A 27,844-nucleotide genomic window follows, 5' to 3' on the forward strand; every position below is an offset into this window, starting at 1 on the left:
AGAGGAAAGCGGGGAGGCCTTCTGTGCTTTGGGAAGGGGGAAGGGGCTCCACCCATGACCAGACTGAGCACAGCATGTTAATATACCCCTGGCTAATTGCCAACATTAGCTTCTTTAATTACCCAAGAGTCAAAGGGGTTTCTTCTGTAAGCCACTCAACAGGAAAATGAACTTAACAGTCTGAAGCTGCTGGGGAAACAAAACAACCAGAAAGGACTCAGAGACAGAGAGGGGCAAGTTTGCAGAACAAACTGAACGGCGCCACTTAGCACATTCTGCAGGTTTTCTTGTGTTATTTTGATGGAAAGTGTCCGGAATGCCCATCATCACTGCCACCGACAACGTCAGGATTGTTAGCACTCAGCTGCAGGTTGGCAGAAGCGTAAGGACATCACAAGGCTGTGGCTACAGATGCCAAGATAAAGGGTGCCACCCGTTCATAATTCTTATGAGATGTTCATAAATCATGAAAAAAAAACCCATTTCCTTGCAGACAGAGTTTGTCCCTAAGGACAGCCGTGCGTTCTAGATGAAAAAGAAATCACACCCCACTTCGACAGACCAAATTAAACAATGTGTCATCTGTCAATAGAGCGCCGTCTATACGGCCGCTGAGTTCTCATCAGGTCTCCCCAGTAGAATTGTAAGGTTGGAAAGATCAAAGAAAGAGCAAACAGAAATTGACATCCTAGTTCAGGGTAGACGATCTATGATCCAGGGGCTGTATCCAACCCAGCAACATCCTTCCCTCTGCCCAAGCAGTCCTGCACTGCTGCTGAATATCAAATCTTCTCCCCTCTAGTTCCTGGGTTGTGTCCAACCAGACTTTTGGCTGGTGAAAAAAGCAGGAGGGGTCCCCCTTGACCCCCAAAAATGCTCATGAGACCTGCACAGAAAAAAAATTCCCATGGGACAGGAACTGTAATAAGAAGAACTGGCTGAGACTGAGCGAAAAAGCTAGGTGGATCCATCCTATTATTAAAAAGACTAGAAACTTTCTCCCTCTTTGGTTCTCATAGGTTATCCGGGCTGTGTAACCGTGGTCTTGGTATTTTCTTTCCTGACGTTTCGCCAGCAGCTGTGGCCGGCATCTTCAGAGGAGTAACACTGAAGGACAGTGTCTCTCAATGTCAAGTGTCAAGAGACACTGTCCTTCAGTGTTACTCCTCTGAAGACGCCGGCCACAGCTGCTGGCGAAACGTCAGGAAAGAAAATACCAAGACCACGGTTACACAGCCCGGATAACCTACGAGAACCAATGAACTCTGACCGTGAAAGCCTTCGACAATATTTTCTCCCTCTTTATCTAGCACATTTTTATCCTGCCCTTCTAAGAAGTTCAGAGTGCCATACATGGTTCTCTCACACACATTTATCCTCACAACAACCCTATGAGATAAACTGGGCCAATAGGGTGTAAATGCCTCAGGGTTACCCAGCACGCTCCATGACACAGTAGGAACTTGACCTTGGCTTTTCCATGACTTAGCTCAACATGCTGACCACGATACCACATTGGTTCTCTTTGCCAAGAGAAAGTTCTTGGTGGACTGGATGCGCCCATAGCTCTTCTGCCCTGACGTAGCCCAACCAATCATCTACTGTAAGCTAGAACCAGTGATCTAGTGGATCCCAGCACAGGCAAACCTACTCAGTCTGTAGTAAACCATGCAGAGAATCAATGAACCGTGGAAACATGCTAGTGTGGTGTAGTGGTTAAGAGTGGTGGACTCTAATCTGGACAACTGGGTTTGATTCCCCACTCCTCCATTTGAGCGGTGGACTTTAATCTGGTGAACCGGGTTGGTTTCCCCACTCCTGCACATGTGCGGCAGTTGGTTTCTCCACTCCTACACATGAGTGGTGGTTGGTTTCCCCACTCCTACACATGAGTGGCAGACTCTAATCTGGTGAACCAGGTTGGTGTCCCCACTCCTACACATGAAGCCTGCTGGATGACCTTAGGCCAGTCACAGTTCTCTCCGAATTCTCTCAGCCCCACCTACCTCAGAAGGTAGGGAAGGGAAGGAGATTGTAAGCCGGTTTGATTCTCCTTAAAAGGTAGAGAAAATCGGTGTATAAAAAGCAACTCTTCTTCTAGCACGCCAAAACAGTTTCTTCAATTAGTTTAATCCTAGAGATGCAAGCGACATTTCAGCTGATTCCAGCAAGCGGCCAAGATGTGCTGCAGTGTGAGGCCAAGACTATCTTGCTTTCCCAGGAAGAGAATTACAATTGCTGTACTGAGCAGTCCTGTGGCCAGACAGATGTGGAAACACCTTGACAGAGCTGCACTTGGCACTCCCTTGCCAAGACATAACTGAGTTTGCTAATTCTACCCATTTATAGGCATTTTGTTGTGCTCTATCAAGCCTGCCTTTCCCCCCACAGATAAAGAGTTTCAGTTCCAAGAAGGTCATTCTCACCACCCAGTAACATTAGTTGTGTGGGAGAACATAGTTAATCCTTCGACCCAAAGAAATTAATTGTTTTATCAACAGTAACAAATGAGGTATGCTTGGCAAAGAACATTGCACAGGGCAAGCTATAGAAATGATTAATAGCAATAATTATTCAGTGGCAACGGCCGCTGAATAATTAAAACCAGAAAGTTGAGGCGATTGCTGAGAATTCCATCCTCCTTGTGCGTTTTACACCAGTGTGATGTAGTGGTTAAGAGCGGTGGTTTGGAGCAGTGGAGTCTGATCTGGAGAATTGGGTTTGATCCCCCACTCCTCCACATGAGCGGAGGAGGCTAATCTGGTGAACTGGATTTGTTTCCCCACGAAGTCAGCTGGGTGACCTTGGGTAAGTTACAGCTCTCTTAGAGCTCTCTTAGCCCCACCTACCGCACAGTCTGTCTGTTGTGGGAAGGGGAAAGGAAGGTGATTGTAAGCCGATTTGAGTCTCCCTTATGTGGTAGAAAAGTCGGCATATAAAAACCAACTCTTTTTCTTCTTCTACATCTGCCTGACGCTTAAGATGGAAGTAAGTAAATATCTAGCCAAGGTAATAGAAGACAGGAACAAGTTTCACAGGATAGCTGTGTTGGTCTGCAGTAAAAGAGCTAGTCTCAAGACCCAAAGCACCTCAGAGGCCAACAAGATTTTCGGGGTGTGAACTCTCTAGAGCAGTGGTTCTCAACCTGGGGGTCGGGACCCCCAAGGGGGTCGCGAAGTGTTTTCTGGGGGGTCGCCGCCACTGTCCTGGGACAGCCCCCATCCTGGGCTGTCCAGGACTAACCCAGACGCCCTGTAATCCTGATCCGTCTGTGAGGGCAGGGAAGACCCCAAGCAGAGAGGTGAGGAACTGGCCGGCCGACAGCCAGAAGGAGCCGGGCTGCAGAGATGCGCCGGTGTGCCGCCGCACACCAGCTGTAGCCCCCCTGCCCAGCTGAGAGGCGGGAGGGCCAGCCCTGGGCGCGGGCGCACCTGCACCGGGCGGATGATGCGGCAGTATGTGTGGGAGGCCGAGGAAGCTCCCCTGGCTTGGCCAGTTCAGGTCTCGGAGGAGAAGAGGGCGGTCCCCCTTGAGGCCGCTACAGCCACGTTGTTTTTACTTTTAGCCGCGCTCGGGTGGGGCGGGAGCTTCAGCCTGGAATCCAAGTGCGCATGTCTGTAGTGTGGCTTCGCTTTTCTGCCCTGAGTCATCAGTTCCGCTCTGCCCTGAGTCATCAGTTCCGCTCTGGCAAGGCCAAGGGGGAGAGAGTCGAGGTGCATGCGCAGTTCGGGATTTCCCCCTCGAGCGCTCAGGTTCGGTGAGGCGCAGAAGGAGTGGTGACTGGCGGAGGGGAGAAAAAGGCACAAAAAGTCCAAGCGGGATAAGCGGCCCTCGGCTCTTTCCTGGCCCTTCGCTCTCGTGAGGTGATTAAACGGAGTTCAGCTTTGAGGGATAACTGCAGTTCTGTGCACAAACAGTGTCCCAGTCACAAGAGAGGGTGTTTCCTCGAGAGAGCCCCGGCCTGCTTGGAAGAGTTTTTGGGGAGAGAGGGGAGGACAAGGAACGCAGTGCATGCTCAGAGGCACTCTTTCCTCCATGCCAGGAAAGGTTGCCGCGCCACACAGTCACAGCCGCTGCGCAACAGGTGGTAGTACCATTTGCTTGTTTGTTTTAAACTTTAAAATTTAAAGTAATTATATATATATGGATACCCTGGACTGCCAAAAAAAACAAATGTGTTTTCTTTATCCTATTGAAAATGTCATTTATGCAAATTTATGCAAATTTATGCAAATGTGACAAGGGTCACAGGTTACTTGGCAATTGTAAAAGGGGGTCGCGACTTGAAAAAGGTTGAGAACCACTGCTCTAGAGTCAGAGCTCCCTTCATGAGATACTAAAAGAGATTTGACCCTCAAAAGTCTATACCCAAAAACCTTGTTGGTTCTTTGAGCTTGTTTGGAGGTTCTAGCAGGGGAGCGCAGCTATCGTATACCCTTGACCGAAGAACAGTACACTCCTTCTATCTGGGATGGTCGTCCTCTTCCACCGAGCGCGCAGCTTCAGGAGGGACGCACATGGAGCAGTGAGGGAGGGGACATCCGCCTAGCCAGCCACATCAGCCAAATCAACCCTGGCGATCAATGGGGTGACCGATGTCGCAGCCAGATCACCCTCACATCCAAACCTTGTTGGTCTCTGAGGCGCTACTGGACTCAAATCAAACACAAACAATTACCCCTAAAATCCCTGAAAGACTGCATGCAAGGAAAATCCGCTCTCCTAACATTTCTCAAGCATGGTCAAATAAACGAGCTTTAAAGCTGATCACATTTTAAAGAACTATCTTAGAATGGTTTAAAACATTTAGGAAACCCAATACACACACAGAGAGAGAAATGTCACCTATGTTCTTTGACACTCTGTTCACAGAAAACCTGAATAACTTTTGTATGTGACACTTTTTATAGACCAACTGACATCCACTATTAAAAAAAAACATAATTTTATGATGCGATGATTCTACAGATGTGACTGATTCTCCATACTTTTCTATAATATCATGCAGGTGTGCTGAGATTATATTTTAATAACACTAGATAATTGCTCAAGCAAGATTAAAAAGGCTATATTTAGCACTTTACTAGTAATTAAAAGATAATTCTTTTTTCTTCCTCTTCATTAATTGGCTGTCAAAGATAAAAGGTCCTGTACTTTTCCTGACCCACTAGTGAACTCTCTACAAATGGTGTGAAAAGTACACCAGAACGTACATGTAATATGTATATCGTGACAAATCTACAATTTAGAAGCAGCATCCAGCAGGATGGTCATGCTCAAGAGGTAAGTGTCAGATGCAGAATACTGTGCCTCTTACAAGCAAAGCAAAAGACCAACAACCTTAACAAAGTCAGTGTACCCTTTTTCATGACTACCTTCACAGAGCATGATCGATGTTCAACAATTTTAAAACAACAGTGGTTTTAGAAAGTTTTGGCCCATTTCTTTGCATTCTTTTTCCTGCGGGGTATATGAGAAAGAGGAGCCCCATGGAGCAGAGTGGTAAGCTGCAGTACGGCAGTCCAAGCTCTGCTCACAACCTGAGTTGGATCCCGACAGAAGTCAGTTTCAGGCTCAAGGTTGACTTCCTTTCACTGCTGAATACCTTTCCTTTATTGTTGTTTTTTGCAGTCCAGGAGAAATGATTTCCAGGGAACTTATGAACATGTTTTGAAATTAAGCACTGGTGTAATTCTAAGTATCCAAACTTCCACTCTTCCTGCAGGACTCTCAAGAGGGGAACGGGAAAGTTTGTGGAGCATTTAAAATGCTCCACAAACCAGAGAAACTATGGTGGATTGAAGTCAGCAGGGCTACGGTAGGAAAGAATGATGTTTATTTGCTTGAGAGGAGCATTTTTACGACCAATCATGTAGCTTGGGGAATTCAATCATCATCTATATGATTACATAAAATCCTTCAAAGCTGGCGCAGGAAGTGTGCAGAAGACATAATGGAGCGTGGAGACCTATAAACATTCAGAAGTGGCTGCCGCAAACTCCAGCGCCCTTCACTTACTGCAAATGACATGCGTGTCCAGGGAATTTTGACATCCCCCCCCCCGCCCCAATAAATCATGGGACAAAATTTAAAAGGAAGTATTAAAGGGATGTTTGTGGGCTTTGATTTCCACAGGCTTATCAAAAATGTGAATAGGTATCCCTTTGCCATACCAAGGCACAATGGTAGATAGCAATGATTGCATATTCCTTGCTCTCACAAGTTGTGCTGTGTTGGGATGAAAATACAGGAAGGTGCCTTATACCGAGTCAGTTGATTGGTCCATGTATCCCACTACTGTCTACTCTGACTGGCCCAAACCCTCCAGAGTCTCAGATGGAAAAAGGTCTTTCCCAGTATGTGGTGCCTGACAGCCTCTAACTGGGATTGACCCTGGGACTCTCTGCATGCAAAGTGTGTGCCGTTAACATAAGAACATAAGAAAAGCCCTGCTGGATCAGACCAAGGCCCATCAAGTCCAGCAGTCTGTTCACACAGTGGCCAATCAGGTGCCTCTAGGAAGCCTACAAACAAGACAACTGCAGCAGCAGCATTATCCTGCCTGTGTTCCAAAGCACCTAATAGAATAGGCATGCTCCTCTGATCTTGGAGAGAATAGGTATGCTTCATGACTAGTATCCATTTTTACTAATAGCCATGAATACCCTTCTTCTCCATGAACATGTCCACTCCCCTCTTAAAGCCTTCCAAGTCAGGGGATTTAACAGATGAGGACCTGCTTTGTTTTCTTGGAGTTGGAAATCCTGGATCCATGCCATAAACGATCAATGTTTTATATTTTGTACAGTACTCGGTGCCACTGTTGGTGCTGAATAAGCATTACAGGGGGGGAAAGGTAGTAGTAAACTAAGGAAAAAAGGACTGATGAGTCGGCCAGATGGTACACATGACAATATTTCTGAACTGGGGAATATGTCAGTATGAATGTCCCTGGAAGAGGAATGGCCAACTGTCCACCTAGGAGGCAGATCTGGCCCACAGATGGTGCCCAGTGGAGCTATCAAACTTTAATCAAAGCATAGCTTTAAAAAAGTTTTCCCAAAGTTATATTTCTAAGGAAATCAAAATTATTTACGAAAGCCGAGTGAAAGCCCCGGGTTAAAAGGAGATGAGATAGTAGGAGATCCATCATCTGATTTTCCCAGCATCTTTTAAAGCTTTTTTTTTTAATTAGGACCATTCAGGGAGGTTTAATCCTTTGACTATGCCCAGGGTAGTGACGATCGCGACTATGGGGTCAGGAAGCAATTTTTCTCCAGGCCAGATTGGCCAGGGATCCTGGAAGGGTTTTTGTTGCCATCTTCTGGGCATGAAGTATGGGTCACTGGGGGTGTGGGGAGAGGTAGTTGTGAATTTCCTGCATTGTGCAGGGGAGTGAACTAGATGACCCTGGTGGCCCCTTCCAACTCTGTGATTCTATGGCTTCTGCATACTTTTTGTCTATTGAACCTGTCCTCCAGGTTTTTCTTCATAGCCATGCAAGGTGGCGAAATATGGATGGTCAAAATACGGGTATGCATCTTTACTTCTTTCTAATGCTAATAGGAGCTGGCAGTGGGGAGGTTTTGATAAATAAACTCTATGGGGGTTCTTCCTCTCAACTAGCAGCTCTGACCCAATTTCGACCCCACACCCCTGATATTTAACCTCTAAAGATTCCAACAGAGCTGTGATCACTGTCATGTCTACTTGGACCCACACTTTACATTTCTGTTTGCTTTACGTGTAATGCCCCAAACGCATAGTTGCTTGCAATAACCCTCTACAAAGAACTCCTCTATATGCTGACTGAACACACAGGGAGGAAGAGCAGACACAAGCATGCCAGCCTTCCCCCACCCCAGTGCAAACATCCAGTTGTCTGCACAGTATGACCATGCAAAGGAAATGTCTGTAATCAAAGACTGAGGCTCAGTGGTATAGCATCTACTTGGCATGCAGAAGGTCCCAGGTTCAATCCCCGGCATCTCCAGTTAAAGGGACTAGGCAAGTAGGTGATGTGAAAGACCTCTGCCTGAGACCCTGGAGAGCTGCTGCCGGTCTGAGTAGACAATACTGACTTTGATGGACCAAAGCTCTGATTCAGTAGAAGACAGCTTCATGTGTTCATGTGTTCAAAGTTGCCAGTCATGGGGAGAAAGTGCACGTGCATTCACTTCCTCCGAGTGTAGCCACCAGCTAATGAGCCAGTGATTACATGGAGGAAGGAGTCAGGCCAGCTCACATTCCTGCTCCCCCTCTCCGCGCATGGGCTTTCACCTGTGTACCTGTGAACGGCTCGGTCTGTACACCAAAAAATGAAAGAACACTGAAAATCTGACTCACTGGGCTGTTGGCAATTCTGTCCTAGTTGGCCACTGTAGGAAAGGGTTCTGGACTAGATGGACTTTGGCCTGATCTTGTTGGGCTCTTAAGAGCCACATCTGAGTCCATCATTGCTTTGGAATTGTGACACTGTTATCTCATGTGTTCTTCTCTCAGCATCTGTTCTGACCTCTAGACAATCATCCAGGGTTAGATAAAAAACTTCTGGCGAAGAAGAAGGAGGAGGAGGAGTTGTTGGGTTTATATGCCTACTTTCTCTACCTTTTAAGGAGAATCAAACCAGCTTACAATCTTCCCTTCCTCTCCCCACAACAGACATTTGTAAAGTAGATGAGGCTGAGAGAGTTCAAAGAGAATTGTGACTAGCCCAAGGCCACCCAGCTGGCCTCATGTGTAGGAGTGGGGACACCAACCCAATTCACCAGATGAGAATCTGCCGCTGATGTGGAGGAGTGGGGAATCAAACCTCGTTCTCCAGATTACAGTCCACCACTCTTGACCACTACACCATGCATACCACCCAAGTTCTCCTTGCAACAGTCCTGCAGAGTAGTATTCTATCAGTTTTCCATCAGTTTTCTCCACCAAGCAGACTCTCTAAAATGAGTTGCTGCCTGCAGGCTTCTTTCAGGAAGTGCACTGAGATTTATACTTGACTTGCACACCAAGAAACTGGTTGTGTGTGTTGTTTTTTTAATCAAAGGGGTGAGTAAAAATCAATTATGTGAACTTGGAAAATGAAACAACCTATATTACTGCTGTCCACCGGATAATTAATATATGCAATCGCTTTGGCCATTTCAACAGCCATTAAACTGATGTTGATGGAATGGATGGAGAAGACATGAAATGAAAGAGCCTGGTTCCAACACGGAAGAGTCCTGGTAAGTTAATGCACTTGACATGAATAATGTGAAACGTTGCATGAGACTCGTCCATCTTAATGGAGCATGAGCAGTGAGGCCAGGCCCGTCAGGGCTTCCTCTCCTTAGTGGTTAAAAGAAACACTCAGGGGACCAAAGCCATTTGTTCTCTTGCCTGCAAAAAGCTGAAGAGAGGAAACGGATGGTCCAAAGAAATCCATCTGGTTACCACTGTGACAATGATATGTAGGCATGTGCAAAGCCTCTCTAAAACATCATTACTCACCAAAACTCTTCCTTTTTCCACAGCCCTCAACAACCCTTAGATCGGGGAGGGGCCACGGCTCAGTGGCCGGGCATCTGCTTGGCACACAGAAGGTCCCAGGTTCAATCCCCGGAATCGCCAGTTCAAAGGATCAGGTAGTAGGTGATACGAAAGCCCCCCCACCCCAGAGACCCTGTAGAGCCACCACCAGTCTGAGTAAATACTGACAGTGATGGAGCAATGGTCTGATTCAGTCTAAGGCAGTTTCATGTGTGTATGTATAGATGTCCAGGCAGGGACATTCAATTCACCTGAACAAAATCTGATGGAAAAATCTAGTCCTGCGTCTTAGCAGGGGGGCCCCTTTCAGGCTGTGGACATCAGAAGATATCTCATCGTGACAACCAGAAGATATCTCATCATAACAACCATGGATGCCGGCCCTGTATTTTTAATGTTAAAGAGCATCCATGGGAGGAGAAGAGGAGAGATGTAATTTGAATTTTGGCCTCTGCATGAGGAAGGGGGAGGTAACCTTTCCCATCAACATCATTTTTAATAGAAATGCGTCCCCCTACCCAGGCTGCTATTAGTCCTGAATGGCAATGGGTGGGAAATGAAATGAACTTAACATACAGTTTAGTCCTCCTGTTCTACCTGTCAAGCTAAAAATTAGCTAAAAATGAGGCCCTGTGATTGCATAATTTTCACTCATTCTGAATCTGACAGAATGAAAAGTGCAGATCAAAGTAGGCCCTTTGCGTGTAGAACCAAAGTATTTACAACGAATTGAAGGACCCCCCCCCCAATTTTCTTCCTCTTAAGAATCTACATAAGAGCAATAACTAACTCTGTTTTGATTCCCCTTCCCTTCTATGACCTGCACTAGGGTTGCCAACCTCCAGGTGGGGCCTGGAGATCTTCTGGAATTACAGCCAATCCGTAAATGACAGAGATCACTTCCCCTGGAGAAAATTGCTGCTATCATGGCATCATACCCGGCCAAGGTTCCTCTCCTTCCCAAACCCCACTTTCTCCAGATTCCATCCTAATATCCCCAGGAATGTCTCAACCCAGAGTTAGCAGCCCTGCCTGCAGCTGGGTGCCCTTAAAAAACTCAAATTGCTCAACAAGTGGTATCTCAAGATGCAACACCGTGAAGGCCAAATTTACTGCCATCACATCTAATGACACCCCCCAAAAAAATCAATGAAGAGATTGACAGTCCTGGCGCTATTCTATGAATATAAAAGCGAACAGCAAAACCCATTTTCACTCCGATAATAGAAAAGCCTCTTCGCAGGTATGTCGTTGCTGTGCTGAGCATGTATGCATGCTAACAGCCAACCCTTCCAGCTAAACAGCAAAGCCATTGTCTGCACAACTTAATACTTCACCCCTGACTGCTTAGTTTATTGAATTTCATTTCACCCCCCAAAGTTTAAATGATCAGGCCAAATATTCTCAAGGGCAACTAATTCCAGAAGAGTAGTTGCATTAGGGCTGCTTCACGCTACGACCTTGACACAGAGGCGAGCAAAATCAGCTTCTAAATGGCAGCTCTTTATGCTGAAGACAGAAACATCTCTTAAGTTTTCTGCTCTGCACCAGCCAACATTCGCTGGCACGGGAAACTCTTAGGTTTGCCAACCTCCAGGTGGGGCCTGGAGATCTCCTGCTATTACAACCGATCTCCAGACAATAGGGATCAGTTCCCCTGGAGAAAATGGCTGCTTTGGAGGGTAGACTCTATGGCCTTGTACCCAGCTGAGATCCCTCCCCAAACCATGCCTTCCCCAGGCTCCACCCCCAAAATCTCCAGGTATTTCCCAACCAAGAGCTGGCAATCTAGAAAGTCTCCATGCTATCGGGCTGGCCCAAACAGCACAATGCTGACAAGTTTTACAGCTGACCCAGAGTGCTGCCCCACAGAAAGTGAACACATGAACACATAAAGCTGCCTTATACTGAATCAGACCCTTGGTCTATCAAAGTCAGTACTGTCTACTCAGACCGACAGCGGCTCTCCAGGGTCAGGAAGAGGTCTTTCACATCTCCTACTTGCCTAGCCCCTTTAACTGGAGATGCCAGGGATTGAACCTGGGACCTTTGCATGCCAAGCAGATGCTCTACCACTGAGCCATGGCCTCTCCCGTGACCTCCATGCAATGGCTATGACCTCTATGAATCTCAGCAGCACACAGACAAACAGAATCCCGAGGCACTCTTTAGAAACTAATGTGCTAACTGGAAAAGGAGGTTTTATCTAGGTATTAAAAGACCACCTGTTTGCTGACAAACCCAGTTCAAGGTACTGGTTCTAACCTCTAAAGCCTTATATGGCTTTACTTGAGAGACCTTACACTGAGGTACTTGAGAGACCTCACACTGAGAGCCAGTGTGGTGTAGTGGTTAAGAGCAGTGGACTCTAATCTGGAGAACCAGGTTTGATTCTCCACTCCTCCACATGAAGCCAACTGGGTGACCCTGGGCTAGTCACAGTTCTCTCCAAACTCTCTCAGCCCCACCTTCCTCACAGGGTGTCTGTTGTGGGGAGAGGAAGGGAAGGAGATTGTAAGCTGGTTTGATTCTCCTTAAAAGGTAGAGAAAGTCGGCATATAAAAACCAACTCTTCTTCTTACTACCATACAGGCCTGTCCAGACACTTTGTTGACACTTCACCGGACAAAGTGTCTCCACCTTTGCAGGTGGAGAGGCGTGCAGCTTTGGAATGGCATATTTTATGGACATTTATTGGTTCCCAGCAAAGACCTTTCTGTTTCAAATGGCTTTTAAATTAATCTAGACCCTTCTTTGGTTGGTTTTTATCTGCGGCTTCGTGGTTTTATGATTAACCTGGTTTTTATTCGCTGTTGTATATTATGGTTTTTACCTGCGCAGACTGATATGTCTTTTGGGGTTTGACATTAGGCTACATTTTTATATATTAACCAACCATACACAGCCTCAGATACTGCTAGTGCTGAGCCAGTATTATAAATATTTTAAATACATAAAAATGTTTGGAATCTAGGGTGGGTGAGATGGTGTGCGCACCTCAAGGTTCCTACAAATTTTCTTCAGCCTGGTCATGTGCCACATGCGGTACCAGTAATGTTTCTACAGCAAAAGTTTACATTATGAAAGACAGGAGCCCCAGCAATGTACAGAGAAACTAATGTCCAGAAAAGTTATCAGTCTCAAGATTTAGAAGATAAGTAGTATCTGCGCATTCCGTTACAACCTAGTGCATGAGTTGGTTAATTCCATTTAACATTGTCTCAATTAACCATTTAATATATCCAGCATACTTACACACAGAGATAAACAGTATCAGGTGGACAGCCTTGTTAATCGGTGGTAATAGAACAAAATTCAGGCCCAGTAGCATCTTAAAAACCTGTAAAATTTTCCAGAGTATAAGCTTCAGTGAGTCAAAGCTCAGTTTGTCACATACACATGAGAATGCATCCGACGAAGTGAGCTTTAATTCAGAAAATCTTATATTCTGGAAAGTTTAAAGGCCTTTATGGTGCAACTGGAATTGAATTTCATTTTACAGAGATAGATACATACATATAGAAAGCCTACATCCATTTAAGATATAAGAACATCCCGGATCTTGAAGGAATGGAACATCTGAAAAACCATGGTGGATGAAGTTCTTCTAATGGCGACTGCTTAGTTTCTCCCCCAGAATTTGGGTTGAAGTGGGGCTCAGAGATCCCAAATGCTCTTCATCTATTGTCGAGTGTGCTCTGTGAAGTTGTCTGGACTACCAGAACACTTAGGTTCCAGCTTCTGAATTTTTTAATCAATAGCCTATTTCACTGAAAGCATCGCCTGAAATGTTTTTAGATACATGGCTACATCAGAACTAAACGTAACAGAACATGGTCCAAGTAGTGGAGCACAATGTTTTGAAAATAATACGCTGCTAAATATGAGACAGTTTAGTTTTTGTAATAAGAGAAGCACCAGGGTAGACTCAGATCAGACACCATGTTAAGCCAATATCAAAACACTGCACATCATTGCTGGGGTCATGCATGTGCCTCACCCCTGCCTTCTTCACCTTCCCTTCTCACATACACCGCAATGAAGGAATCCTGGTTCAAACCAAGCTCCAGTTATCCATGATGTACAATTGCAGGCAGCTGGGTTAACTGGAGTTGGCCAGGATTCTAATTCTGGTTTCTGCTAAGAAAACTAATTTTGGTTACCGAAACACCTAACGCTCATACATCATAGTAACCGGGGTCTGCTTTAACGCCATGTCCGTTTGTTGTGCTCTGTGCAAGAAGGGAGAGAGAGAGTCTAAGTGAGGTGCATGCGTAAGTCCATCCAAAAGCAGAGTTCATATACCTTGTTAGCGTAATATGATGTCTGAAAAACAGCCTCATTTTTCTGGCATCCCTCTGAGTGCAGCAGAACCACCATAAACTAGACAATTTGAAATTGTAGAAAATATAATAATATTTAAAAATTTTAAGCAGTGCCCTTGTGCTGTGTATGCAGATATTCCTGTCCGAGCCCACTGAAATTGGCATAGGATTGAACTGTAAGGCTATTATAGTTTTTGCACTGTCAAAGTAAATGGTGGCGTGTAGAGGTTTTTTATATTCATGCTGGCTCATTCAGACATAATGTGAAACAATGGTTTATCTTAACTACAGTTAGTTAGTGAAACTAGGATTTCGTTCACAGGCAATCACTCAAATCCTGGTTTGCCTCGACAAGTATTTGCTTCATTTCTTTCTCTCTTTAGCCTAGAAGAGCAGCGCCAAAGAACAAACCAGGATTAAGCTAAAATGTCTGTATTCAGACATCACACAAAACCATAGTTAAGATTAAGTGTGATTAATAAACCAATTCCAAATCCTGGTTTGATGGGAAGGAAAGGAGCATGGTATAGCCCAATCTCATCACATCTTGTAAGCTAAGCAGGGTCCAGAGACTAGGACACGGAGTAATGGATTTAGACTAATAGAAAAGCAATTCCACCAAACATTAGGAAAAACTTTCTGACGGTGAGGGCTGTTCAACAGTGGAATGTGCTGCCTCGGAGGGTGGTGGAGTCCCCGTCTTTGGAGGTCTTTAAGCAGAGGCTAGATGGCCATCTGTCGGGAGTGCTTTGATTGTGGGATCCTGCATGGCAGGGGGAGGGTTGGGGTCACTGGGGATTTGGGGGGAGGTAGTTGTTAATTTCCTGCATTGTGCAGGGGGTTGGACTAGATGACCCTGGTGGTACCTTTCAACTCTATGATTCTATGATATTTGGAAGGGGAGACCACCAAGGAATGTTATGTTAGCTGTTACTTGATGGCATTTTACACACACACAACTAATCATAGTTAGGGGAGAAGTGATTATAATATTGACTGCAAAAGATGGAAGTACTGTACCTTGTTTTACCTGTAAGGTACACACACCTGACAAAAGGCAATCTTCACATCCAGGGTAGGTTCACTGCAGAAGTATAAGAAGTGGCGGCTCATAAATACCTGCAAAATTCAAGTAAGAAGAGAATGAATATCTACCATTGACTTCTGATGTGGAATTTTAACGTTGGAAACATGCCATTATATCCGTGCGACTTGGATCTATCAGCTCAGTGGGAAAGGGAAGGGTATCAAAAACTGGGCCCTTCAATCAGATTGCAGAGATCAAATCTCAGGAAGTGAACAATATGGGGAATCAGTTTTCAGAGTACAACACTGGGCTTTTTCCAGGTGGAAGGTCTTCTCCCATGGCAGCAATGATGCAGATAGCTAGCATTTCCCTAGAGCTCAGACGCCATCTGCAGCAACAACTGCATCCCAAATTATGGTAGGGGGCTGGGTTAGCCTTGCAGCTTGTACCATCAGGGGAATGGTGCTGTGAATAACAAGTGCACAGCCTTAAGGGACAAAACCAAAACCATATCAAGCCAACAAGGACAGCAGAACCAATGGGAACAAGACTGGAAATTCAAAATGGCACTGGGCAGAGGGGGAACTTGGGATGCCGCATTTTTTGTTTATCTGAGACTTGCTTAAAATAACTTATTCCAAGACACTGAAAGACTGGACAATTCTACCAATTCTATTTTGTCAGATTGCACAGAGAAGCCATTGAAATTCATAAACATCATGAAAAACAATTTAAGACACTGGAGACGAAGCACAAAGTCTAATCCAATATTCCTAAAAAGAAAACTCCAACCATATATTTGCATTTCTGTTCCAAGTCAGAATAGATTCAAAAGTTATATAAACATATGAAGCTGCCATATACTGGTTCAGACTAGTGGTCCACTAAAACCAGTATTATCTAACCAAGAAATTCCCAGCATGTTGGGTACCATAGTGCCTGCTCATGTGTTTCCTGGCACCTACTTCATTCATTCCCAAAACATCTCTTCCCCAAAGCAAGAACCAATCTTGCTTTTCCCCCATTTCCCTGGAGCAGGAGGTGGTTTAGAACAGCCAATCTTTGTGTCTGCAGTGATTACCCATTTGGGAACACTGGAGGAAGCCTGGCTTAGAACCGCTTAACATTGTGTTGGAATGAAAAGTACATTTTTCAATTGTACCTCCCCTTCCATGGGAGTCATTTGTTGTTGTTGTGCCATGCCAGTTATCAATATTCCAAAAGTGTCCACAGGTTTAACAACATTAAGGACCCCTGACCTAATCTGACTGGCAGCAACTCTACAAAGTTTGGCAGAACAAAATTCGGCTATCTGGCGAATAAATTTAAAAATCCTGGTAGAATTTGTGACAAACTATAACATTCAACAGGCTACCCTCATCCTTCATGCAATAAGCACTAATACGTATGAGATTTTAAATGTCTGTTTCAAAGGTTGCCATGGTTATTTCTTAAAAGTTGTATCATAGAGACAGAGATGTACAGCATCACTCGAGTTTGCGATTCTATCCCATGGTTTTGTACATACTAACGAAAAGAGTGTGTGTGTGTTAAGTGCCATCAAGTCGCTTCCGACTCATAGCGACCCTATGAATGAAAGTCCTCCAAAATGTCCTATCTTCGACAGCCTTGCTCAGATCTTGCAAATTGAAGGCCGTGGCTTCCTTTATTGAGTCAATCCATCTCTTGTTGGGTCTTCCTCTTTTCCTGCTGCCCTCAACTTTTCCTAGCATGACTGTCTTAAAAGAGACAGTGTCTTAAAGAAAAGAGACAGTGCACAAAAATCACAGTCAGTTCTACAGTGGTAGCATCAGGTGAGGAATTCAGGGAAGTGAAAGTCACTACTATCACTGCGTCCTCACCCTCACCCTGTAGTCTTCCAAGTCATAAGAACATAAGAGAGGCCATGCTGGATCAGACCAAGGCCCATCAAGTCCAGCAGTCTGTTCACACAGTAGCAAACCAGGTGCCTCTAGGAAGGCCACAAACAAGACTGACTGCAGCAGCACCATCCTGCTTGTGTTCCACAGCAGCTAATATAAGAATACCCTCTCCTCCATGTTCTCTCCAGGATCAGAGAAGCATGACTATTATGTTAGGTGCAGTGGAACACAGGCAGGACAATACTGCTTCAGTCATCTTGTTTGTGGGCTTACTAGAGGCACCTGGTTGGCCACTGTGTGAACAGACTGCTGGACTTTATGGGCCTTGGTATGATCCAGCATGGCTTTTCTTTTGTTCTTATGTTCTTAACATGTCCACTCCCCTCTTAAAGCTTTCCATATTGGCAGTCATCACCACATCCTGGGGCAGGGAGTTCCACAATTTAACTATGTGTTGTGTGAAGAAATAACTCCTTTTATCAGTTTTGAATCTCCCACATTCCAGCTTCAGCAGATGACCCCGCATTCTAGTATTATGAGAGAGGGAGAAAAGCTTCCAGGAAGTACTGCCAGGAAATAGTCATAATGGCTATTCCTGCCACCAGTCAACCCCATCCCCTACTCCCCATCCAGGAGCCGGAGCGGGAGTCCTTCCCTTCCGCCACCCCAGGCATCTTTAAAGACAGTGCAGCAAGCTCAAGATGCGAGAGCTTTGTATCTCCATTGGCCATCCATGGCTTTGGTTCCCTATCTCTAAAAACACACAGGGAACAAGGAAGAAAGGAAGGTTAGCTGCCCACGGGCGGAGCTGCGGATGGTGAGCAGCAGTGAGGTGAAGTGGGGATGGCAGCAAGAGATAGCGGCCTCAGGCAGCACCCTTTCTTGACCCACCTCTGACAAAGATGCTGGATTGTTACTAGAGATGTGGCACCAGAGCCCAGGAAACCAAACAGGAAAATCTTCCCCAGCAATCTCAGCCTAAGACGAGCACATGTTTAATTTTTAATGAATGAATTCATAACCTTGTTCCAAAAAAGCAAGCGCATGACCTTTCTGGCGCTGTGTTGCGGCAGCTCGGATTGCTGTCTCATTGCTCAGTGACTCACTACAGAAGCTTTCCGTTCCACAGATGGTTGGATTTTTTTTTCTCCTTCCCTCTCTCGGTCTCTCTTTTTGTACAACCTTTTAATATTAATCATCATCTCGCTGGCTTCTGGAAACCTACCAGATAATTATGTCCTCTCACTACAGGGGCATTAAGCATCTAAGTCCCATTAAAGAGAAGGGGGATGACTTATTGAAGCATTATCATGATATCAAAAAGGCGGATGATTCATAAGGCATCTTTCAAAATTGACAAGGTTCAGGGCAGAGTGAAAGACAGGAGGGGAAGAGAAATCCTTTCCTCTGAGGGCTTCCTACAGAAATGCTGCCCACTGTATGCTGGGTGTACACTGTTGATCATGCACAGATTTTACCTCCCCCACCCCCCGCCCAATGGATTAATTGAATGAAAAGCTACCTTGAGCCACAAGCAGATCTGCTTTCTTCCCAGCACTAATGAATTATTGGTGCTGCCCTTGTATGCCGTTATTCCTTAAACAACTAAGGATGTGTAATATGTAGCAACACCTTAAACATGAAGTTCTGTGTCCAAGTGCTGAACTCTTCTCCCATTGGAAATGAAATTGAAGAGAATTGTGCATAAGGAGGGATACTTATCTACACCAAGTTGAGTTTTCCCTCTCTGGCAGTCTTCAAGCAGTGGCTGGACGAACACTTGTCAGGGATGATCTAGGGCGGCTAGCGATTCCCAATTTTTTTGAGTCATGGAGCACTTTTCAGGATACAAATTCATCAGAGTACTAATTTTCACCTAGCACCTATATACTAAACCACTGGTTCACAACTGGGGGTCCGTGGACCCCCAGGGGTCCGCGAGAACTAAATTAAGGTCCGCGAAACAAAGTTATAAACCCATAATACATTAATATTTTCAATTAAAAGTTCTCTATTATAAAAATATATTCAAATATTATTCTAAGTTTAATGTTTAACTAACAGTTATGATTAAAGTTTATTTTCAAATTGTCGGAATTTTTAGTTTGAACCTTGGGGTCCCTGCACCGAACAAAAAAGTCCTAGTGGTCCCTGGTCAAAAAAAGGTTGGGAACCACTGTACTAAACCAAATGACAGTCGTATTTTTCTTTTCAATCATGGACCACTAGAAAAAGTTTCGCGGAGCACCAAGTGCTCCGTGGAACACAGTTTGGGAACCGCTACTCTAGGCTCATCCTGCATTGACCAGGGTGTTAGACTACATGGCCTGTCTGGCCCCTTCCGACTCTATGATTCTACATGTCAATGCTTTAAAAAAAATCTCCTGGATAACTAAGAAAACAGTTTTGTGAGTTCGGGCAACTCATCAGGGACACAATCCTTTATTATGTTCTTCTGTATAAGCCCCAATGCAATGACGAGAATTCTTACTGCGATCCTGAGTACCTCTCATTCACTGCAAAGGAGGGTGGTGAGAGTGAAGAGGGACTTCCTGGAGCATTTTGTCCTCGGATTTTCAAAGCTGGCTCCATAAAAGCAAGCAATTTACGCAACTAGCTTATTAGACTTGGGAGCAATTCTTGGGACTGTACGTCATAATGCAAGAAGCAACCTTAAGAGGTGCTGTCCCAGGCTGAACATCTGGAGTGGCAGAAGATTGGCATCCTTGGGTAAAAAGCATTAAAAGATGGTGATACGGTGACTGGCAGTTGGCTGAATAACCTCTGCAGTCAACCGAGCCACCTGCTCGCATTCCAGTGCTCAATTACCATATGTCTAATGAATACACACATCTCATAATGGACTCAGTGAAATATCTTCGGATGACGTAATGGTGTGTGGAAGGGGCAGTAAAAATCTCCCAGCAGTTATTGTGAACAGGAGTGCGCTTGGACTTTGAGTTGTCACATTAAACACATATTTCTGACTATCATCTTCACAAAACCTTTATTAAGCATGTGTTGCAAACACTAAACAACCTAAGACGCCGCATATTTCTTACCATCCACAAGATTCTCTACTGGAGGCTTTAATGTGTGGCTTGGCCAAGGTATTGACTCAGATGTAAGTGATATTGCAGAGGTGACCAAACACAATCACAGCTGCATTTTTTATGCCAACGAACTCACAGGAACTCAACAGACAAAGCTGCCTTGTACTGAGCCAGAAAAAAATGTGCAAAGCAACAGAGGTTACAAGGCCTGAATTTCAACAACAAACAGAAGTATAACGAATATAAATATCACACAACAATTACGTGTAACTTGTTTACACCCAGGTTACATGGGACTTACTGTAGCTATCATCAGAAATGAAGCAATAATTGTTTGTTCTGATGCATTCTCTGGAAGAGAGAAGCCTTTCCCAACTGCAGGAGACTGAACCTGGGACTTTCAGCATGCAACGTGTTTGCTGTACCACTGAGCCAAGCCCTTCCTGCTGGATTGTAAAGGATGTATCCATGGGCCTCAGTTAACAGGTTATCCCCCATGAAAACATCTGTAGGGTAACCAGAATGCATTATATATGGAACATTTGTTAGTGAATCTAGTCTGTTTGGGCACCATATCGTATAGTCACATACAAATATTTTATAAGAGAAAGGGGAATTGTGGGGTGGGGTTCAAAAATTTCTTAGAAGTCCTCTTTTCACCCACTGTTTTCACAGCTATGTGATGATGACTCTCTATTCCACCACATAAACCAGTTTCCCCATTTTGAGTCATTAAAATATCCCCCCTACATCAGCGTGATGTAGTGGTTAAGAGCGGTGGTTTGGGGCGGTGGAGTCTAAGCTGGACAACCGGGTTCGATTCCCCACTCCTCCACATGAGCGGTGGAGGCTAATCTGGTGAACTGGATTTGTTTCCCCACTCCTACATACAAAGCAAGCTGGTTGACCTTGGGCAAGTCACACTCTCTCAGCCCCACCTACCTCACAGGATGCCTCTTGTGGGGAGGGGCAGGGAAGGCGATTGTAAGCCAGTTTGATTCTCCCTTAAATGGCAGAGGAAGACGGAATATAAAAACCAACTCTTTTTCTTCTTCTTCTTCCTCAAAGTTCAGAGCTTTCTTGTTGCTAGGATGGCAATCCCAAACCAATTGGAGTTCTCTTGTAAACATGATCTGGCTATGTGGTGCAATTGCTAAACCAGTTGAGAGTAAAGGAAATGTTTCCCAATCTCATTTTGAACAGGCGAACATTTTCACCCATTCTCAGCCCCTCTCAAAAATTTCCCCGAGGGCGGGGGCCATACTTTGTCAGTTGAGATGGTTACTGCAAAAATATCCTCTCTTTCCATTCAACCCTAATACACTTGCCACATTGGTAATCTGCCCTTCCTCCATGGGTGAAATATATGGGATTCTCTCATCTTATACTCGCAACAACCCTGTGATATAGACTAGACTGGGTGGTAGCAATGTCCACAGGGTCACCCGGAAAGTTGCTGGATCAAACAGGGATCTGAGCCTAGCTCCTTCCACCTAAGCCTAACATTTGAGACACTGCACCTTATTAGAATCATAGAATAGAATCATAGAGTTTGAAGGGGCCATTCAGGCCATCTAGTCCAACTTCCTGCTCAATGCAGGATCAGCCTAGAGCATCCCTGACAAGTGCTTGCCCAGCCTCTGCTTAAAGACTGCCAGTGAAGGGGAGCTCACCACCTTCCTAGGTAACTGGTTCCACTGTTGAACTAATATCCTAATATCCAGCCTAATATCCACCCGCCAATTTAAACTCATTACTGAAAGTCCTATCCTCTGCTGCCAACAGGAACAGCTCCCTGCCCTCCTCTAATACTTGCCCTTCAAATACTTAAAGACAGCAATCATGTCTCCCCTCAACCTCCTTGTCTCCAGACTAAACATTCTTCTTTGCTTCCTGATTTTCTCATTTCCTTGTATTCCCTGCCCTGCAGCTGAACCCTCAAACCTTTCAAAAGGGTTGACACTCAGGCCTTAACAGGAAGAGTAAGCCCAGAAAACCTGAGACTTCCAAGAGCCTTTGCCCTTCAGCTCGGCTCATGTACACCTACCGCTCATTGGATCTTAGTCATGTTGCTGAAACCTGTCTACCCCAGCACCCTACTATAAAGCTGAAACTGTGGCTGTGCATTCTTACTGGCTCACCTGGTATCCCTGGTATTGAACGATCTTGCAGACGTACTACGAATGGAGCACTTTATTAATTCTAGATTTTTTTAAATATACTTTTCCCTCAAATGAAGATGTTAGCTAGATTCACAAGCCAATTAAGCCCCATCATTTGAATTGAGGATGACTTATCCAAGTCAAAGGAAGCTACTCATCAATGATAATCAAATAATCTTTCAGCAAATTATTCTGCTCCTGACTCTTTGGAAGAGGAATTTGTGCTTCATGGTATTAGGAAATAAGTACCCATTTCTCTGATGGGTCTACAGTAGGTCTTTAAATTATTCTTGGAATAAGTGGCCACAGTGAAAAGGGACTGTAAGGTAATAATTTAAGTAGGGGAGAACACCAAATTTAAATCCTAGCAGAAAAGGGTTTATCTTCCTTCAAGAAACCTCATGCTTCCAAAGAGAGAAATAATGGCAGCAAATTAGAGCACTTAAAATTCACAAGCCATTAATCTAATTCTTAAATGGGCCTGCTACAGAGGGGACAGAAAGCAGTTAATGAAGAAAAAGGTGGAGAAGAAAAAGTTTGATGTTCTGGAGGAGCACAGCAGCAAATCAAAGAAGAAACAGAGACACCGTTTGCACAGTAGATAGTTTCAGAGGGTAGCCTGTATTGGCATGCAGTGGAACAACTAGAACCAAGTCCAGTAGCACACTGGAGACCAACAAGATTTTTGGGGTATGAGCTTTCGAGAGTCAAAATTCCCTTCTTCAGGTATATCCTTTTTCAGGTACACCCTGTTTAAACCCTCCCTTCCTTGTCTTTTCCAGTGACTCTTGTCTTCTCATAGTGTGACCAAAGTATTATAGCCTCAGTTTAGTAATTTTACCTTCTAGGGGGAGTTCAGGCTTGATTTGATCTTGAGGTTGTTATGTGGTATTCCATTGTTATGCTGTTGTGATTTTATTGTATTATTATGCAACTGGTTGTTAACTGCCCTGAGTCCGGTCTTGGCCTGGGAGTGAGGGCGGTAGGTGGGTAGGTAGGTAGGTAGGTAGGTAGGTAGACAGACAGACAGACAGACAGACAGACAGACAGAGTCTTCACCCTCCAGCATCTTATTTCACTGTGTGAAGCATGTAATTTTCTTCATTCCAATTTGAGGAGAGGGGAGGGTTACAACTGAGAATGTGTTTCCCATTGAAAACATGGTAACTATCAGCCAAATTCAATAATGACCCCAAATACATGACATAACGACATTAAAGAACACAAAGAGGTTTAAAATAAACAAAGCAAGCCAACCCTGAACAGAATGACTGTGTGTATCACTGGTAGTTACTTACACAGATTTCCCTTCTCCTGTTTTCTAGTAAGGATTTACCTTCTCTCGCTGGGCCTAGGTATCTTCAAGCAGCATGCAGTCATAATGATTCAGTGCTTAGGCCCTGCAGCAATTTCTCGAGGGACCACAGTGATGAACTGTCCCTTATGTAGTAACTCCCACCCTCATCCCTAGTCTAATACATTGAGAGGTTATAGTAGAGCATAGAGGGAAATGTTTATCGCTTATGAGAAGCCTTCGCATGACACCAACTTGTAAACCACGACCTCAAAAGTCATCAATTTCTCATAAATCACATGGGTATTTGTTTCCTTTCCTGGTAGTATAAGAGTCCATGATTAAATAGAGAAAATTGCGGCTCGGGCTTTCATAATCTCGTATGCATCCCCACTGAGCAAATGTGTGGCATCCTGGAACAAAAATCAATATAATAACCCCGATTCTTAGATAAATGTCAGTAGTAAAGATGCTCGGAGGTATGTAATGAGCCACAGCAGGCGCTACGTTTAATACACTCCAGGCCAAGCTAGAATACTCCCCACACCCAACATGACCTCAGCTTCATTTGCTTCCAAAGAATAGACATATCCCTGGTGAGCAGAAAATACAACAGACTCACAGATTATGCAATGATAACCTGAGAAAACCTCCCTACAGACCATCAGTATCACTGAAAAAATAACCCTGGAGCACTTACTTTGGCAGGTAGCCCAAAAGGTTATGTCTACGACCTAGCATTTTATTAACATCATGACCGCCCTTATTTTTAAATGACCTTACGTGAGCTATGCTAGAGTGAAACAGATTTATAAAATGCTAGTAAAGGTTGCCACAGATTTTATAGCCAAAGCATTAGGATGCTTGTCTAAAGACATTATTCTCTACCTGCTACGAATGTAATACAAGCAAATGGAGAAAATATTTCGGTGCTGAAAGGCGGGGTTAAACTCTCTCTCCTTTTCTATGTGGTTCTGATAATTGTGGGCAGGAGGGTAATTTCCCTTTAACAGGGGAGATGCACCATCATTCAGTTCTACTTTGATCCTTGGGCTGCTTTGTTGCTAGCCTTGGTCCTGAACTATACATCTACTGTATTTCCTGCTCTGTTGCCGGTTCTCTATTGCTGCCCAGAGAATGCAGCTACGACCCTGCTGTCTACTGGCTGACTATGCTTAGAACAGAATTCTTCCTCTACTTAACACAGGATCAACAACTGGAATTTCATTGGAAAATATCCCTCCTCCCAGAAGCCTTCTGGCAAGGCATAGCGGTTCTCCCAATATCATTAAAACGGCACCAGCATAACTGGGAGGTTGTGGAGCAGAGAGATGAGCTAGCATCTATTTATTTTGAGCCCATTATTTTTCAAAGACCACTATAAGAGTTTCAGCCAGAGGCAGAGAAATCTTAAGTCTCAGAGGCAGCTGTTTTATTACATCAGCTCATGGAAAGCTCGGTGTGGTCCATATGGACACATCTATACACTGATAAACACTTTTTCAGCTGTTTGAGAAAAGTGTGTCTCATAGTATGGGGGAGCGGGAAAGTTGTCTCGCCTAAACTCAGACTGCAAAACAAAACTATGCACCCATCAGCCATTCCTATGTAATCCAGACTACATTGTACCATGCTAAAAGAAAAAAACAGCCTGTGCAGGAAACTGCTGCAGGTCTCCCATGATGGTGGAAGTAAGGTAATTTACGATCCTAATGCACTTCACTGGGGTTGTTGTGAATGAAAAGATTACACCGCCCTTAGCACACTAGTGAAACTGAGATTATGTTGTTGTTTTTCAACTGAACGGCTCCAGTATAAATTACTGGAACTGTCCTCAAAGCATGTTGGTACTCAAGGAACATAGCACAGATTTCCAACATGCATGTCCATTACTCACTGTAATAACAAAAAGATGACTTGCATGTGCAAAACTGCCAGCATGGATCAAATAACCTAGACAGGAATTGTGTACCACTTCTCAGCCTTCTAATAGAAACAAGTCACAACTTCAGCTTTGAGCCATGAAGCAACTGAGATATCTATTTGCTTTTGAACATGCACAGGTCAGACATTTAAGAACAAGAAAGGCCATGCTGGATGAGACCAAGGTCCATCAAGTCCAGCAGTCTGTTCCCACAGTGGCCAACCAGGTGAATTTCAAGTGAGTGATTACAGAATGGTCAGGAAGTAAGTTTTAAACCATAACTATAATGTGAAAAGAGGAAGACACCAGGGAAATTGTGAAGGCAGCCTAAATCTGCCGAAGACAGAGTTTTTACAAACAGGTGCCAAGAGTTAGATAAGACACACACAAAAGTAAACGTGCAAGGTACTGCAGACTGGAATTTGGGAATATTACAGATTAATGGTATTACCAACATTACTGTGATAGACTTCCAAACTTTCCCACTTTCAGCTCTCAGAATATCATATAGAGGGAACGCTCCATGTTCCCAGGTCCTATTCGCCCCGCTTTGGAGCTACATTCTGTCTGCCAAAATGAGATTCCCTCGAGCTACCATACAAAACAATATGATGGAAAGCCAGTCATCAGAGTATTCAAGAAGATATTTAAGTACTGGAAAGAAGGGAAAGGAAAGAGAGAGTGGACATGGAGAAGTTTTTCTCCCTCTCCAATAATACTAGAACACGGGGTCAGCTGCTAAAGCTGGAGGGTGAGAGATTCAAAACAGATGAAGTATTTTTTCACACAACTCATAGTTAAATTGTGGAACTCCCTGCCCCAGGATGTGGTGATGGCTGCCAGCCTGGAAGGCTTTAAGAGGGGAGTGCACATATTCATGGAGGAAAGGGGTATTCATAGCTATTAGTTAGAATGGATACTAGTCATGCTGCATACCTATTCTCTCTAGTATCAGAGGAGTATGCCTATTATAGTAGGTGCTTTGGAACACACAGGCAGGACAATGCTGCTGCAATGGTCTTGTTTGTGGGCTTCCTAGAGGCACCTGGTTGGCCACTATGTAAACAGACTGCTGGACTTGATGGACCTTGGTCTGATCCAGCAGGGCCTTTCTTATGTTCTTATGAAAGTTGCAAAGATGATTCAAACAGCAGGAGGAACAAACATATGGCATGTGTTTTGTTTAGGGGGGGAAATATGTAAAAGAATGTCAGAATCTTGAGGGAGTAAAACAAAAAGCAAAAGATTAAATTACGGGGATGTAGATGTAATGTCAAACTATAAAAGCAGCACATATATGGAATGTTTGTAAAATACGGGTTATATCCAGCCAGCTTTTTCATTCACTCTCACTCAATTCCCCTCCTTACTACCGTCTCCATCCCACATGGCTTTCATCCATGCAGATCCTATGATCCCCATCACAACCTTTCTGGTGGTCAAAACGACCTCCCCTTCCTTATTATCTTCCTTATTACCCATAGAAAACCTGGTTGGATCCCACCTTTTATCTCCTTGTATATCTTCAAATTAAAGTCAGATAAGCAGATATTTCAGGCACTTGCTGAGTTTGCTGGGTCCCTTCCACAGCTACCTTTTTAATTATTTGAAGTGATGCTCAACTGGAATGAGTTACCAACTCAAATGGCAAGTGAAGAATTGCATTTTAGGGATGTTCCCCCCATGTAAAAATAAACTCTCTGCATGTTAACAACAATAAAAAAAGACCACATAGAAAATACAAAGTTTTAAACACACACACACAAGAGCCAGCAGTGCAATCCTAAGCAGAGTTGTAACTTTCTAAAGCCATTAACTACAATGCACTTAGAAGGTTAGAAGTCTGCTTGGGGTTGCACTGTTGGTTTATCAAGATAAATGCTGTAATTTACTATTCTGCCTAATAGGCAGTGTTTTGCTTTTTGTAGGGGATACGTTCAAAATGTTGCCCCCTTTCCTGCACTCTGAAATGGGAGGGTCCCCCAGAACTCTTAACCATGTGCTTTTGCTAAATGTATAGATCAACCCAATTGATCATGAAGATAAATGGGATAAAGAAACATTGTTACACTGATCCTTAGGGACATGCTAGAGTATAAATCTAAAGAACTAAGCAACAGAAAAGCACTCCAGGGAAGAATGCACCATTGCATTTTTTTTTTCCCAAGCCCTTTGCCATGCTGAGACATTCACAGGGCCTTGATTTCCATACAGATCCAGGCAAAAGGGTTTAAAACAGGGCTGTGACTGTTCCAGCTAAGTACTGAAATTGTACTAGGCAGAGAATTCATCATCCGGAGAGTCCCAGTTTTCTTTTTTCTTTTTTAAGAGAATGTTTCCAGCCCTTAAGGGTTAGAGAAATTAGCTTGAAAGCATGTGGGCAATATGTGGGGAAATCCTCTCAAGCAGAGAGTTTTGCTCCATCACATGAATAGCAGAACCAGAAAAATGCGCAAAATAAGCAAATATACAAATGTGCTTAGTTTGCAAAACATGTTCATGCAGAATTCAGATTTACTCGGTGCAGAATGTATGTTGTTTATCCCAAAGAAAGTATACCATTTTGAGTTCAGATTTAAAAATTAGGCTATGTGAGTTGAAACTGATAACTACCTGCCTCACTCCAGGGTCCAGAACACTGG

General features: G+C 44.2%; 1 protein-coding gene across 6 annotated transcripts in view; it reads right to left on the reverse strand.

Moving 5' to 3' along the window:
* Nucleotides 1-27,844, reverse strand: part of MAPK10 (mitogen-activated protein kinase 10) — a 182,912-nt gene that overhangs the window by 98,578 nt on the left and 56,490 nt on the right. For 4 of the 6 annotated variants that reach the window (XM_056856002.1, XM_056856001.1, XM_056856000.1 and 1 more), the window contains exon 2: nucleotides 14,907-14,978. In XM_056856002.1, the coding sequence (XP_056711980.1) occupies nucleotides 14,907-14,972 (66 nt within the window). In that variant the 5' untranslated portion in view covers nucleotides 14,973-14,978. Of the gene's footprint in view, nucleotides 1-14,879; nucleotides 14,979-27,844 lie in introns of all 6 variants that reach the window. The other 2 variants (XM_056856004.1, XM_056856003.1) reach the window with 1 other exon arrangement.

The sequence above is a fragment of the Euleptes europaea genome, chromosome 9 (assembly GCF_029931775.1).
Source record: "Euleptes europaea isolate rEulEur1 chromosome 9, rEulEur1.hap1, whole genome shotgun sequence".
Lineage (NCBI taxonomy): Eukaryota > Metazoa > Chordata > Lepidosauria > Squamata > Sphaerodactylidae > Euleptes > Euleptes europaea.